Source organism: Medicago sativa, chromosome 5 (assembly GCF_051527215.1).
Source record: "Medicago sativa cultivar Bolivia chromosome 5, Bolivia_mono, whole genome shotgun sequence".
Taxonomy (NCBI): domain Eukaryota; kingdom Viridiplantae; phylum Streptophyta; class Magnoliopsida; order Fabales; family Fabaceae; genus Medicago; species Medicago sativa.
In genome coordinates, this window is record NC_140753.1 from 16,440,955 (window position 1) to 16,457,905 (window position 16,951).

The window sequence follows — 16,951 nt, forward strand, 5'->3', positions numbered from 1 at the left end:
ATATAAATGATAAGTGATCTCATTGCAAAACTTTGATGTTATATATATATTTTTTTATATTAGGTTTAATTCATCCTTACAAAATTAGATTATAAGGTGAGATATGATACTCATTATGAATTCTGCTTAGAACTTATTTTCATTCAACGAGACTTGAATTTTTCCTAATAGTTTTTTCATTTACATATTTTCTTTTTCTATTTTAGCCATTGAGATGTCAACTCAGTGGTAGAAGTTTGACTTTGTAATTTTAAAAGATAGAGTTTAATCATAAATGGTGATTCTAAAATGGATATTAATATTAGATGTCAATAATACTTCTTCCGTCCCACAATAACTGAGCTATTTGTAAAAAAATATTGTCCTAGGAATCTTAACTCATTTCACTTTTCAATACAACATTAATTACTTTATAACTCTAATTAATACTACTTTCACCACCACTACTAAAAAAAGGTCACTTTCGAACAGAATTTCGGACGGTTTTGGGACGGAATTTACGGAAATTTCCCACGGAGTTCGGACGGAAATGTGTTTTCGGACGGAATTCGGACGGATAGGGCGTTGTCCGAAAAAGCCGCGTCGCAAATCATAATTCCGTCCCAAATTCCGTCCCAAAAATATTTCAGACGGCTTTCACACGGTTTTCCCGTGGGATATTGGAATAGACTTCAGACGCATTTCGGACGGACTTAATTTTAATTTCCTACGGATTTCAGACGGAATTAGTTTAATTTCCAACGGTTTTCATACGGAATTAAGGTAAAATTTCCTACGAAATTCGGACGGAATTCATTTAAAACTTCCAACGATTTTCTGGAAAAATTAATAATTTAATTTGCTTTAAAATATTTACCACGCTTTTCGGACGAGATTATACACATTTTTTTTACAGAATTGCCACAAATAGATTTGTTTTTTAATGTGTTTGAGATAAATTCAAATCCTAAAATTTATATTCAATAGTACAATACTAGATTTGAATAAAAATAAATATAATAATTCAAGGGTAAACAAATCCTCATTGTCTAAAATAAAATTATACGAACTAGATTCAATGTTCTAGCACAATATATTACAAACTAACATGACTAAATTGTTCATTAGTCAATACAAAAAAGTAAAGTAACACAAATTTGAGTAACACTTTGTTCAAAAGATGACATACTAGAACACAAGACAAACATATACACGCTCAAGTGAACTAGCAGGGACAAGGGCGACAACAACTGCCCTCAAAAAGTATACTTCGAACCATTTGTTCCTATAGAACCTAAACCATATAATTTCCCTTTTTTACCTTTGAGAGCTACTTCCTTCCAAATAGTCAAGTCATCTGACATATTATGCTGGGTTTCAGAAGACAATCCTTCTTCCTCTTGATTTTGAGACTTATATATTTCCAAAAGCTCTACTTTTCTCTTCTTAAAATTTCCCTACAATTTTGAATTTTGTTAATCATTTAAATAACAACCAATTATAAATATGTAATTTTAGTAAAATCATAGATAAATTAAAAGCTATCATTTCTCAGTTCTATTATTATAACTTAAATCATAGATAAATTTAATCTGTAATGTTACAGAACTACTTACATGGGCTTGCTCAGCTCTATTATCAACCCATGTCTTATCCCTTTTAATATGGAAATCAAGAAATACCTCCTCCTGTGTCATTCTCCAATATGTTCACAAATTAATGGGGTCACATGACACAAATACACAGAAAATCCAGAAGTCATGCAATACTATCAACAAATAATCAATTACTATATTAATTCACCAGGACTATAGTACATTATCTTTCTAATGCTCAGAAATTGAGGTCTATTTATTATTTCATTTACTAGGCATATGTTAATTTGCCTTAAGTACAATATTCATCAATTCACATTCATGAAAAGCATGAGAGGCAGAGTAGTAGCTATGGTTTGTACAGATGATAAGTAAAGAAACTCACTTTTTGGCAGAGTACTAGACACTGAATGTTGGTCTCAATTTTTTGAGTTCAAATATGATTTACGTTGTTAAGTGCAACTTTTTGCAATATTAGAACATAAGCACCACGACAAACTCACTTTTTGATCCATCCCTATCATTTACAGAATCAATTTGAATTTAGAACAACAACAAATTTGCAGAGGCAACATATTATTTGAGAATGAAAAAATAATATGAATCAATTTCTGACTATAAAATATACTTTTTTTTCTAATCGGTGTATATTATTGAAACACACCAGGCACAAGACGTGCTAAACGGGTAGGCGGACAATACAAATAAGGGAAAACTACACGGAAGCTGCAGCAATAGCAGAAAACACTGCTGATACGCAGCTGCTAAACACCAAAACAGGAGGAAAAACATCACAGAAACACAGCTGGACCGTGCCAAAACAGTCCCTTTATGTCCCTTTATCATAACTTTTTTTTTAATGAAAATAGACACTTAAGTAAACCATAATCTTCTAATTTCTTTTTTTCTCTCATAACCAGTAGCCATATAAACTAGATCAATGGCCAATCTATCATTTTTGCTCTCTTTTCTTTTCTCATTCTTAGTGCTGACCAATTAGCAATCAATTATTTTTACAAAGAAACAAGACTTTATAATTTGTGTAAACATTCTAAAAGGAAACTGGCTATTTGGCCATACAGTGGACACAATAATCCAACTGAAGAGAACTTCAAAGAGTTTTTAAGCTTTCTTGGAGAGCACAATGTAGACCTCACAGATGTAAAGGTAAATATTTGGTCCTCAAAATAATTACTAGTAAATGTACATATGCAAAGTACTAATGAAATTAAGATTACTAATGATTGTTTTGCATTTTTTTTCTTCCAAAGATGTGCCATAGATGATGATACTTATTCAATGGTTGGAAATACACACACACTAAAAGGGGGCTTGCTTTACTAATTTAGAATATTACTTGTTGCAAAAGCATACCAGCAAAAACAATACAAGACAGCAGCGGCTGCCAAAGCATACCAGCAAAAATTAGGAAGAAAAGACTCCCTAAGCCGTCCTACAAAGGAGCTGAACACAACACCAGAAAAAAAACAGCGACAACAGCAAAAATCCAGTAACAAATTAAACCAATTGTAGGCTAAAACAAACTGCCGTGCAGTTGGGCTATTTGTACACCACACCACAATCCGGGCAGCTGCACCCAAAATAGTGGTTTTATGAATGAAAATATTGTGACAAGAGCTTTCTACATAAAACTTTCTAACTCTTTGAGCCAAACTTACAAATAGTTATTTTATTATTTTAGCTTCCTAATACATTTAGTGGCCTTTATTTTGACAAATATTTTAGGGTAAGCTACTAATACCAATATTAATGTCTTTATTGGTCTAAACTACCTCCAAGGGTCATACCAATAAAACAAAAAGGGTATGCAATAAGGCCATTGATGAAAACAAAATTGAATCTTTAACAAAACAGAAAAAAAATCCAAGTACTTGAAATTGAACAAAGAAATCGTGAAAGTGATTAAGCAGGCACAATAAAATTAAGCACAAAACCCACAATTATTTTCAACAGCAAACATGAATCCATGTCTAGGTAGTTAAGCACACTAAAAACCCTAATAAGCAAAACAAAATAAACCCTAAAATTGCACCAAGAATCAGATACAAGTTTATGGTAACATGCTTGATTTGTTGAAAAAAAACACTGAGAATTTAAAAAAATATACAGAGAATTCTCTGAAGAGAAGAGAAGCTAACCTTGGTGAGCTTGAGAAATTGATTGACGAGCCTGAGAAGATTTTGGAAGAAATTGATTGAAGAGCAGGACACCAGAAGTTGATTGAAGAGCAGCACACTGAGAAATTGATTTTAAAATTGGTCTTAGGGTTATGAGAGAGGGAGATGAAATTTTAGGGTAATGAGACGCGAGGGAAATTTTGTGGGATATGCGGGAGATGAAACTTTCCCAATTAAAACCCTCAAAAATATTAGCCGTCCGAAATCCATCTCAATATTTCACACGGTTTTGGGACGGAATTGTTTTTTTAAAGAAATCCGTGCGAAATCCGTTGGAAAAAACCCTGTTTGAACATGTCATGGAATTTTCACACGATTTTGGGACGGATTTGGGACGGAAATTTCGCTCCGTTAAAACCGTCCCAAATCCGTCCGAAAAATTCAGACAAAATTGTATCCGTCCCAAAATTCCGTCCGAAAACGCTATTTTTTTAGTAGTGCACTCTTAATTTAATGTATGAGCAATGCTATATATCTAGAAAAATAACATCAAGAATTCTTCAAGAATAAAGAGCAGTCAATCACAATGCATTGTTTGCCACAATTCAAGGAGGTGTGGCTGAAAAATAGGAAGTGAACAAATAAATCATGCAATTAAAAATTGTCAGTTGTGTCTTGAAAAATTTTTGATGCTATTTTTCTAGAGAAATAACATTTTCCTTAATATATTATACTTCACATTTATGATAAAGAAGAATACACCAATACTTGACAAAGACACTCAAACTCATTTTTCTCTCTCTTTCATTTTTACATTTTTCTTAATATGTGCGAAATGGTCAATTGGTTCAGTTAAACTGGGATGGGGAGAGTACTTTTTCCTTCCATTTAAAAAAAAAAACAAAGATTTTAAGATATTAGAAAAGTTATGACCAATGTCAAACACAAATCACTAGTTTCCTCGTTTAACTTACATTGGTTAATAAGTGTATAATGTTTGTTGAGTTGAGTGCCAAGTGTAAATTAAAATTTTATATTAGATAATAATATAGATGTTGAGCTAACATATAACTATGAGTAATGATATTTTGACATCCATTTGATGACAACTTTGTTGACAACCTTGTTTTTCTCACTTCTTATTGGTTAAAAACAATGGAGAGAGAAAAAGGAAGAGAGAGAATAACAACATCATGTGAGTATGAGAGAGAAAGTTGTCCAAAAGTTGTCAAAAAGTGGTTGTCAAAATATCATTTCTCTATAACTATATAAGTAAGAAAGATGACTCAAATATCTAATAATTTTGGATGAGAATGTGGTCTACGATTTTACTTGTGTGTTTTGAAATTTACATTTTGTAATAAAAAGAAAAGACAAATATCGACTATACATTTTTTTATTAGGGAACTGAAATGCGTGAGGTTATTTTTTCATTGTACACAGTGGCGGAGCTAGGTTATGACAGGGGAAAGATAGGCATATATTCACATTTTTACCTAAAGGATATATTAACATTCACATCAATATTTCAAGCATTTGCATCGAGCGTAATAAATTTTGCATTTTTTAGACTAGACTACATTTTTTTATTAGGGAACTGAAATGCGTGAGGTTATTTTTCCATTGTACACAGTGGCGGAGCTAGGTTATGACAGGGGAAAGTTCCAAAATTTTCATTTTTAATAGGCATATATTCACATTTTTACCTAAAGGATATATTAACATTCACATCAATATTTCAAGCATTTGCATCGAGCGTAATAAATTTTGCATTTTTTAAACAAAAAATGATAATGGAGAGAGTTTCGAACCACGTATAAAGGACAAAAATCAACACAAATAAACCACTTGACCCATTTCTTTTATGTAGTTTTTTTACAATAATATATTTATATATACACCTATTTCAAAAAAATAAATAATAAAAAATATTCCCTAAACACATGGCCCCTCCATAAAATTTTTGTTGGCTCCACCACTAATTATACACTTATAAGTATCTGGTATATAACCACTCTCATGAAAGGGTGAGAGGACAGCAAAACATGGTGTCAATTATACCAATTTCAACCTTAGGGATTTTCAGTTTTTTCCAGGGAACAAATAGTGGTTTGTGTGTTGAGACTAGTATAGAATATTGTTCTATGAAAAGTGATCATAATAAAGATCAATATTTCACTTGGACGATTTTAGGTTTGATGATTTTAGTGTCTTTGTTTCTATATATCTTTTAATCAATCATTTTCTCTCATCAAAATGATTTATTTTAATCATTTATTCATCTTCTAAATACACTAAAGTCACTAGATTTCGAGTCATTCAAGTAAAATCCGAATGATCGTCATTCAACCGTGCTCCCCACAAAAGTATAAATCTACATTATATCGATCCTTATAACTTTATTTTCCTTATTTTCAACCTTTAAGTCTGATTATGAATTACTTTGGTTTATTTGTCTTTCTTTTGATTTCATATATTTCATAAAAAAAGTCAGTCAAAACGAAATGACACAAGTGGACTATAGTAACGTGCAAAATGTTAAATAAAAAAGTCTCATGCAACTATTGTATCTCTTTGTACGATGTTGGATTTTTGGCAACTATTGTATCTCTTTGTAAGAAACCCATTGATAATGGATTAAAGAACTCTTGTCCCCCCTTTGATGTAGGTTAATTTGAACCAAACTTAGTAAACAAATATCGTAGTGTTCGTTCTTCTTCTCCTTTATCTTATTTTTAATGTTTGTTGTTTGTTTGGCCACATTGATTATTGGTTGCTACTAATTTTGCTCGACACGTTATAATATTCATACGAGTTTGTTCGAATTCACAAGAAGCTTTAATAAAATCACAATGGCTTGCCATGATTCTCACAACACACCGCGGTACCAAAAATACAGTTACTTCTTTATTTGATTATTTATAGCAAGAGGATTCATAATTAATCACATGATTTTTATTCAAAAAAAATAATTAATCGCATGATTTAGCTAATATTGATTCTTCATGATAAGAATGTCATTGAAGGTTAAAGCTCAGAAAAGAGACAAGGATCACAGAAAAAGAGAAAAGTATCTACTATTCTTCTGAACAAAGGGGAAAACTTCAATAAATCAGTTTCTTTTTTATATTGGTTATCTTTAGTGAGACAAAATTTAAACTGTCCATGTATTAATCCCTTTAGGCAAAAGAAACAAAGTTGCTGCAACTAAAGCAATTAGATTGATTTGCAAAGGGTGCATGTTATTTCTGAATGTTTACTTCTGATGTACCATACTTTACAATGAAGGAAAAGGACACAGTAATTCACCTGCATATAAAAGACATGATGAGTCAATGTAAATGTTCAGAATAGAATTGCACGTGTTTTCCTTTTACAGAATACACCATATTGATTAGTTATCAATCTCTTGAATATTTTGAATTAGTGTATGTTTGGCACTTTAGTTTCAAACGTAGAAGGACCAAAATTTAAACTAGACATAGAATTGACTATGATGTATGGTTGTTTTCGAGTAGAATCAATTTTGTTTTCTTAAAATTAAAAATATGAGTTTTTGATTTTAAAATTGATCTTAATATTTAAATTTATTGTTGTCATTTCTGGCGGATAAATTGATTTTCTTTAAAAAAAATTAAATTTATCGTTCAATCACTTTTACATAAATATGTTCAAATATAAATAATTTCACATTTAACTAATTTTTAACCATAATCAATTAATAAAAAATCATCTTATGTCAACTCAAAACGAAACATACTAACTGTGATACACTACAACCAAATTTTATTTTGAAAATAATTTGGACTTGTTTCACTAGAAATAAATTTAGACCTGCTTCTCCAGAAATACCACCTAGTTTTAAGCTAGGATTTGTAGCTTTAAGGATAATTGCTTTTGGAGGATAGAATCAATTCTTAAAAGCCAAGCCAAACCAAACACCATTAAAAACTCAGTTTTTCACTTTTGAAGGTTGTAGAATCACTACTTGGTGTTGAAAAGCCAAACCAAACAGACTCTTGAGAGATTCGTGTATGCTTTGGCTGGCCGACAAAAAGAAAATAATGTAGGAGAACAACCAACTTGTGAAAACTGCTTTTAAGCTTCTAAAAATTGCACGCACGCATCCGAATATTATCTTAATAGTCAAATTAATGGCAGTTAACTGTCATTCGCTATTGAACTAAATGTTAAAAAGCAGAACGACAGTTAACTTCCGTTTAAGAGTATTGGAAATTATTTCGGATGCGTGAGAGCAGTTGTAAAAGTTCAAAGAGCCATTCCCCAAACCTCTGTTCATTAGGTTGATTTCCTCGATTTTTTTTGAATAACAACAAAACTATACGACTGTTTATTTTTCCATCCTATGAGCTTCTCACACGCCCTATGCAGTTTGAATTTTAGAATCCGAACTACATAACAACTCCAATAACACGTTGAAATATTTCGAATTTTAGATTCCGAATAGGGGTGCGAGAATCTCATACGGTGGCAAAAGTAATGGTCAAACTATATTGAGCAAAGAATTAAGGCCCAATTCAGAGAAGTACAAATGTTTTTTTGGGCCAAACAGTACAAATGGATTAAAAGGATGGAAATTTTTCTATCTGCACCCCTTTAGTATTTGTTAGAACAAACTTGGCAAGGAAATAGCCTAACTTGTTGCAATCCACTTCGGTATGCAAAAAGGAAAGAAGGTCGTAAGTATAACCCAAGCAACTATGTGTGCAATCCATTTCGGTGAACAATACTGCAACTATGTGTCTCAGCTTTGGTGAAACTGATACGTATTACTATCTCTTTTTCCTATGTCCTTTCTCTTGTATTGTTTGGATTTCCTTTTAATAATTGGGTGGGAATTAATGGGTTGAATCGTAATGAATTTGTTCAACATTATTCTCATCATGCATGTTTGGTTAAAGATAGCTGCTTGAAAAAAAATTGGTATCTAATTTGGGTTGATGTGGTGTAAGTAGTTGCTAAGGAATACAATCATATTTCAAGATGGTGTATCTTCGTGTTGCTTGTGTGAAGGGTTGATCAAAAAGCTAATCTTTGTTTCTTGGATCGGTGGAATTGTCATGTAGGATATTTCTGTAGTCTTTTGATTTTTACATAAAGGTCTTTTGTGCAATTTGTATTTTAGGTTGGCACATAAGTGACCCTCTCATCCTCTATGCCTATTCAATATATCTTATTTTATAACATCAATGTTTGTTTCTTCTTTCAATTCTTTTAATCTCTGTTTCTCTTATCGTTATTGAAGGATAATTTTGTAAGATCACTCATTACTTCTCTTTTCAATACAAAATTAACTATATTTCTTAATATGTATAGAAATGTCAAAACGACTTATAATAAAATACAAATATCATTTATTGCTTTTCTTTAATGGCCATGTTATTTATTGATTGATCATACATCGATCATACCCATAGACTATGTCTGCAATGTATCTTAAATTAGGGATTCCACTATGAGTCGGAAATCATCCAAGCTCACAGCTCCATCACCATCCATATCAAGAGAAGCAACAATATTCTCACATTTCTCTAAAGACAAACCAAGACCAAAATTTCCCATCACCTCATGTAGCTCTTCCCCAGTCAAAATCTCATTCCCATCTTCATCCAAAGCTTCAAACGCTGCACTTAGAACATTTGCAAGATTTCCAGTCTCCAAACCCTTTGTGTTCATCTCTAAGAATTCACTTATACATAATAACCCATCTTTGTTCTTGTCACCTTGTTGCATCATTGCTCTCACTTCTTGATCACTAGCTTTGTACCCTAGTGACCCCATGATTCCTCCTAGCTCTGCCTCGTTAATGCATCCATCGTTGTCTCCGTCGAAAGCTTTGAATGCTTCCATTAGGGAGAGAACTTGATTGAGTGTCTCCATTTCAACAGAGAGATGAGAACTCACTTGAGCCATTTGCATGAATTGAAACTTGGAATATTAATGTGGTTTGCTACAATTGTCTAGTGCAACTATAAATAGATGGTAACATGAAGAAAGAAAATGCTATGTTCGCATTTGTGTGATTATGTGGATATTATAGGAATAGAATCTAATGCTTGCAAATGTTAATTTACTCTTATCTTCACCTTTTCTTTGGGATCGAATAAAGTTGGACAATATTTTTTTTAAAACAAAAGAAATATAGTGCAAAGCATCAATATGATATGATAGAACAATACATCCAAACAATATTGACACCTCAGGCCTCTCCCTTATCATCTACAACACCCTTTAAATTTTATTCATCCAATAAATATGTTAGTGAATAATAAGAAAAGATAAAAGAGATACAAACTTGTGGAACTAACCAAAACTCAAGATAAAAAACATAAATAATCTGCACTTCGTTAAAATTCTATTCAGAAAAATCCAATTGAATAAAATCTGGAGAGTGGAAAAAGAGTGCAAACAAAAAAAAACAACAATCCAAAAGAAATCGAGAAAATCTAAATTTTGATAAACCATTTTTATTCCTTTTAAAAACACAATGACAAATTTGGTAAGTGGACTAAACTATTTCAAGTAATACAGTAGTAAGTTATCGTTTACATAGATATTGTCGTTTTCTACTCAGTAAATTACTAAACTTATAACTAAAATTTGTAAATTGTGGGGAGTTTGCAAGGTTGTTTGATTGCTACGAAAATTAAGAGTTTTGATCCAGAGTTTTAATGGTGATTAGAATTCTTTGACTCCCCTCTTTGTATTTGTTAGGATAGTTAACAACAAAAGGCCTACGTCCTAAATTGGGTATTAGCCATTAGGCATATCTTATTTCATATTGCTCCACTACAAGACTAGGGACTTATACTCAAGGATGAACGTCATATGTCATATTACTCCACTACCTGAGTAGGGAGTTATACTCTCACACACGTTGTAGACGTCAGATGTCGTATTACTCCACAACATATAGCTGAGACTTATACTCTCACTGATACGGGTGGGCATGGTTCGGTTAACCATATTAATCGAACCGAACCTAAGTGTTGAAATGGTTCGGAATAACCGAACCGAACCGTTTAAGGTTTGGAACTAACCGAACTGAACCAAAGTTATGGTTCGGTTAACCGTTTGCTTGCCCATTAACCGAACCGAACCAAAACTAAAATTTTGAACCGAAATGTATTTTTTTTATCCTTTTGCTATTTTAATTGTGTTTTTTTGTCCTTTTTAAATTTAATTGCAGTGTATTCGAAACACTATTGTTATATTAAGTGTTATCCATTGATAATAAATTAGTACTTTGTGTGATAAGCATAGGCTGATGAACTCATTTACGAAAACTAAAAGTTTCAGATTGTTATACATAATACATATAAGTTATACAATCAGCTCAAAGTTAATTTTGCAGGAATTATAAATCATCTAAGCTTGAACAAATAAAGCTAGAAACTCAAAAAGTTGTTGTCACATAAAGCCAGCTACTGTGTAATTTTATATGATACTCAGAAAATTCATATCTACGGATTATCCCCTGAGATCAACTACCTTCTGCAGAAAAGCATGAAGCTGCAAGCTTCACTTACCTTACATCATAATTCATAGCAGGACATACCACAAAATGTTATTTGTTGACACATATATGTTGGTGTTTTTTTAAAATGATTTAGCCAAATAAAACTAGAGAAAAAGAGACATCCTGCATCCGAAAAAACAGTATAGAAACTCAAACTGAAATCAACACTTGAAGCAAAACACATGAAATCATAAGCTTTGTGTCAGCACTTGAAGCAAAACACATGACATCCTGCATCCTTTATTAATAAGAGGTGTCGTGTAATTGTGTTATATGGTTATGGTTCGGTTCGGTTCGGATAACTGTGGTTATTAATGGTTCGGTTCGGTTAATTAACTGTTATCAAAATAATGGTTCAGTTCAAAAATTTGTGAAATGGTTCAGTTAATTTTGATATGGTTCGGTTCGGTTATTGGTTAATTTTGCCCACCCCTACTCACAGACATCTTAAACGTTTAACCTAATCATACAAGAGAATTTCTCAATCTCTCGGCGAATACTCAAGCAAATTATATAACTATTCCAGTTAAATATATGACGTGAATCACATAAATTCTAACATAGGATCAACTCAAGTTCTAAAAATTTGAAAGGCATTAAGACTGATATATAAAATAAGGAGAATGTAATTCAGATATTATTGAATAAAGAAAATTATCATGCTCTTGAAGAAAAATTCAACAAATAATAGAGGTTTACCTCTGAACGACAACCATATAGGCTTAGCTATTCATAGTTTTTTTTTTTGAATCGGCAAATATTATCAAACGCCATCCCCGCAAGACGCAAGGTATGGACGAAACAAGATACAAATGGTGCCGCATATAGACGGTACACCATAACCACCTAAAAAACACCCCTGGAGATAAACCCACCAAATCACTTCATCACCTAAAACAGACTCCAAAAAAACAATAACTGCAAACACGGTATCCACCACCGCCCATCGTCACTACTCACCCACAAAGAACACCCTCAAAATAAAACTCCCAGACCCCAACACCCAAGCTGAGTCACATTACGAAGAGCACCTAACCGAAGGATCATGCAGCTAACTCAAACCTCGCGACCTCCGATACACCGAACGAGCACAAACACAAGCCCAAAAACCAATTAAGTCAAAGAACTGACTCCCGATCTCGAATCAAAAGTAATCGGCCCACCAGACTAAAGAACCAAATTAGCAAGGCACCCCTCGCCCCCGGTACACCAGAGAAAAACCAAACCAAGTCAAACAAAGATTGCAACTAGACCCCGACTCCCGATCTCGAAGCCAAATGAACCGGCCCACCGAAAACTAGCACACAATAAGTAAGACGAAAGACATGGCATGCAAAGTTTAAACAAACAAACACATCAAAAGGAAAAGGCTCAACACAACGTGACATGCACCCTTCAAACTCCGAAAAAACCTAAACCAAAAGCACAAACAGGAGTTAGAGACGACAAACATGGACTCATGTAACACAGGTTGCTTTTAAAGGAAATCACTGCAACAAACACCCGCCTCCTCACTTAAAACACCAACCACCACCACACATCATCACCCCCACCACACATCACCACCACCACACACCACCACTAAATAACCTCCACCACCACTGCATCACCACCGCGCATCACCACCGTCACTCCTTCACTACGCCGGCAAAACATCCTCACCAAGAAACAGAAAACAACACAAACATAAATCTAGAGGAAGACGAAATCCAACAACAAAACACAGGCAGCGACGCCGGTCTGAAGCGGAAGAGACACCCCAGATGGTAAAAAGGCGGTCGTCAAGCAAACCACCGCCGTGAGAAACATCTCGTCACCGGAGATCGGAGAGATGGTGGTGCGAAGGGTCGACACCGCTCGTCGCACCACCGGTGTCATCAGCTACATGGCAAGGCAAAAGTTTGGATTAGGGGTGAAACAGCGGCGGGGACTTGTACTAGAGAGAGGCCAGAGAAGTGTTTTTTAGAGAGAGAGAGAGAGAGAGGTTTCTTTTTTGGTGGAGTTGGTGTTGTTTATTCATAGTAACTGAATGCATAATCAAAAGAGAGAAAAAAAAATACACTAGCATATAATAATGACATACGCACTTAATTAAGTTTATCCAAACATGGCCTTAGAGATAAAATACGTTTCTCTGAAAATTAAGATGCACATATCGGTAGATTTACTACCAAAATTCAAGCCAATATTGCTGCTCATTTTGATGATAGAGTAGCCTCACTAAATGATAGTCCCTAATAAATTTGATTGTGTATTTATTGCCAACATTATTTTTAATAAAATGCAATGGTCAACATATTTGTCAAAAAGAAAGAAAACTAAACTCCAAAGTCTAAATCCAACATCATGGTCTAAAATTGAGAAGAAGAAAAAAATGTAAATAAGCTGATTCCTTCTACAAATGGATTAACTAATATAATCAAGTATGGTAAGACAAATAAGTGAGCTAATCCTTTTGAGATCCACCTCTAAGTGATTTCCAAAAAACAGGCCAATTCTTTTGAGCTTCAGTCCATCCCAAAAGGGACCCTTCTCTTAATGGATCCCAACTAGCAGAAACAATCCCATAACTCACTCCTAAAAGTGCAGACCCAAAAAAGAAGAAAGACACAAGAAATGGAACCCAATTTGGCACATCAATTTTCAAACCAACTTTAAGATAGTAAAAAAATGGAAAGAACAAAAGACCAACACTTAATGGAATCCCAACAGACAATGCCATTCTACCTATCATTCTGTTTGTCACTACTTCAGGAATGATTCCTTGCTCTCTTCTATCTTCTTCTTCTTCGTCTTCTTCATCATCATCTTCATCTTCTTCTTGTTTGTTCTTTTTGAGGTTCTTGATTGTCTTGGTTTTTTTCTTTGGGGAAGGTCCAAATCCCTTTGGACCCTTTAAGGTTGCTTGTATAGGTACAATGTGAGAGAAGTGAAGCTGTGATGGTCTATGAATAGAGAAGTGAGACTTGTTGGTGAGTATATAAATGTTGTTTTGCCTAACATGCTGCAGTTAATAATATTATATCAATTTGAATCATAGACAACAATAAAGACAAGATATATACAGTTAATCCTATGTAGTACTATCCTAGTTCCTAAGTTGTTGATATTTTTCTATGCTTAAAAATGAGGTAGAAAGAAAACATAAATCTTAAAATTGGTAAAATAACGGGAAATAAATAGAAGGAACCTTGTGAAGAAATTGCGGATTGAGAATTGTAGAGGGAGTTGTAGTAGTCATCATGGTATGATATGTGTTGATGGATGAAGATTACTACATAAGTGGCATGTTTATTTTTGAGTAGAGACCCGGTACAATAGTGAGAGTGAGATAATAATAGGTGGCTCCAGAGGATAAGGTTGTGAAGGATTCTATCTATCTCTCCTCCAAAATTTGTTTCCTTTTATTTTAGGATATGCTGCTGCATCACTGAAACGACGCCGTACCATAATTAAATTAAAATGGAAGCAAAATCAAGCATCTTTTCCTTTAAAAAAAAAATCAAAAAAATCTTTTTTTGGTGGTGGCCGAGGTTTGAACCTCGGACCTTGCATATTTATATACATTGTCCATAGCAACTAAGTTAAGCTCACGAGGACAAATAAAAAAAAATGAAAGTATGTGGCCTATAGAGGTTAAACTTTTCTTCTTAAATAAATAAAGATTGTTTATGTCTTTTTATAAATTTATTTAACTAAAAAGGTTAGATCACAAGCCATAAAAAAATTTTCCAACCTGTCATGTCGGTCTACTTAAGCAAATATGAATAATATTATTATATTATATTTTATAATTTGAATTAAATTATAGTTTTTTCTAACATTTTTAGCAATTCAGACTTATTAGTATATATTAATTTTCACATATATTATTAAAACTAGAATTGAAATATGATTTATTATATAGTCAAATTCTCTATAAGTTCAAGTTAAATATCTAAAGGGAGTTTAATCTCATTGATCCATTAGTTCGTTATCTATTTCATTTTAAATCACATTATTTATTTCACGATGCTCATATAAAATAAGCTTTTAAACATATTAGTAGATCATATTAAGCTTTCAAAAGGTTGTACTCATAACTATAACTTTATGCCTTTAGGACACAAAGTTAACATTTTTCAATAGGCTTAAACGCACTTTTCACCCCCTAACTTTGCATAAGTTGCAATTTTGGCCCCCTATTAAAAAAAATGGCAAAAGTGACCCCTTATGTTTAGCCCCTTTTGCAAAACACTAATTTTGACTCAGTCAACGCTGTGTGGCATGCCACATGTGTAAATTTTTAATTAAAAATTATTAAAATTGCCACGCGTGTATATTTTGAATTAAAAAAAAATCAAAAAAGAAAGAAAAATGGAGAGGCACGTGAGTGAGAGAGTCTCTACTCTCTATTCTTTCTTTTCCTCCCAATCATTTCTTCCTCTTCCTTCTTTCCTAACTGTCGCCCCTTACTCTGGACACTCTTTCCGGCCACCCAACGTGGTGCTTCCAACCATCCTTTGTCAATCAAAATACATAATATTCAATCTCTCTTTTTTCTCTATCTCATCATAAATTTGTTTTTCAATTGGAGATATTTTGAGTTTTGAAACCGCCAGTTTCATTGTTAGATCTTTACCACCACAAAACGTTTTTCGATAAACTGCCACCATAAAAGTACTCTATTTAGTATTCCCTACAAAACCCACCCAAAAAAATCATGCTTGGATGACATTTCTCAACGACAACCGCACCGGAAAACGCGACAACCGCACCGGAAAACACTTGGCTCCGTCTCTGCTTGAAAGAACGCTTCTCGTGTTGCGATGTTACTTTGGATGGAAAAAGCTTGTCGTAGTCAAGACGAGCATGCTTCTGTTTCCTATGATTATCAACAACACCATGTTTGCGTTTCTTGGTGACAGGTTGTTGAAGAACCAATCTTCTTCTTTTTTATCATCATTTGCAAGAGATTGTTCCTTAGCATGAACATGATCTTTCTCTTTTGGCTGTTTGTCACAAGAATGATGAGAAGAACAATTGTTCATCATCATGTTCTTTTCAGACTAACTCTATGGCGGCAGTGAAACGAAGGATAATGAAGAAAAAAGAAAGCAATAATTTCTGGGTTTATGGATATTCGTTTGTTCCAGTAGTTGTGTTCTTATCTATACAAAATTACAAGGTCTGTCTGTACAAAATTACTATGGAAATCTATTGTTCTAAAGACGTGTTTGGTAACACGTTCCAACTCAAAATTGCGCATCCCAATGCAAAGAAAACGTGAAAATAAGGAAGCTGATATTTATAGAGTTGGTCAAAACGCAGGTTTGTGGGTGTCCCACCGTGTAAACAAACACACACTAAACATTTGTAATATCATGTTGTTGGATTTCTAGTTTGTTGTGGTTTGTTTATTCTGGTTTGTTAATTATTGTTTGTGAAGTAGTGTTTAGCTTGAATTAGCTTGATTTTTGGTTTGTTAATTCTGGGTTTATGTTTGAATGATATGGTGATATTATGGATTTTCTTGAAGAAATCGATGAAGAAGAAGGAACTCACGTGCCTCTCCTTTCTTTCCTTTTTTTTTATTTTTTAAAATTCTGTAAATACACATGTGGCTTTTTTTATTTTTATTAATTCAAAAAATACCCAAGTGGCATGACACGTAGGATTGACCAAGTCAAAATTGACGTTTTGCAAAAGGGGTAGACATG

The 16,951-nt window shown here is 33.3% G+C and overlaps 2 protein-coding genes and 1 long non-coding RNA gene across 4 annotated transcripts; all 3 read right to left on the reverse strand.

Moving 5' to 3' along the window:
- Positions 1-1,002: 1,002 nt before the first annotated feature.
- On the reverse strand, positions 1,003-4,206 carry LOC146920548 (uncharacterized). Of its 2 annotated transcripts, none has more exons than XR_015011826.1 (4): positions 3,734-4,206; positions 1,960-2,091; positions 1,596-1,667; positions 1,003-1,436 (listed from the first exon to the last, which is right to left on the reverse strand). It is a non-coding gene; the product is annotated as an uncharacterized LOC146920548 (long non-coding RNA). The 2 variants fall into 2 exon arrangements; XR_015011827.1 differs by having other exon boundaries at positions 1,596-1,677.
- A 4,803-nt stretch (positions 4,207-9,009) lies between these two features.
- LOC146920549 (putative calcium-binding protein CML29) lies at positions 9,010-10,264 on the reverse strand. Its single transcript, XM_085713977.1, has one exon. The coding sequence runs from the start codon at positions 9,650-9,652 to the stop codon at positions 9,170-9,172; it is 483 nt and encodes a 160-aa protein (XP_085570103.1). The 5' UTR covers positions 9,653-10,264; the 3' UTR covers positions 9,010-9,169.
- Positions 10,265-13,585: 3,321 nt separating this feature from the next.
- On the reverse strand, positions 13,586-14,673 carry PAM68 (PAM68-like protein (DUF3464)). Its single transcript, XM_085713978.1, has 2 exons — positions 14,443-14,673; positions 13,586-14,256 (listed from the first exon to the last, which is right to left on the reverse strand). Exons 1-2 carry the CDS (start codon positions 14,494-14,496, stop codon positions 13,699-13,701), a joined length of 612 nt encoding a protein of 203 aa, XP_085570104.1. The 5' UTR covers positions 14,497-14,673; the 3' UTR covers positions 13,586-13,698.
- Positions 14,674-16,951: the final 2,278 nt, after the last annotated feature.

Bases quoted from the DNA above. Each gene is read 5' to 3' on its own strand.
- LOC146920549 (XM_085713977.1), bottom strand. From the start codon at position 9,652: ATGCAAATGGCTCAAGTGAGTTCTCATCTCTCTGTTGAAATGGAGACA.
- PAM68 (XM_085713978.1), bottom strand. From the start codon at position 14,496: ATGATGACTACTACAACTCCCTCTACAATTCTCAATCCGCAATTTCTT. The intron at 14,257-14,442 runs GTTCCTTCTATT...TATTAACTGCAG, and splicing joins ATCCGCAATTTCTTCACAAG to CATGTTAGGCAAAACAACAT.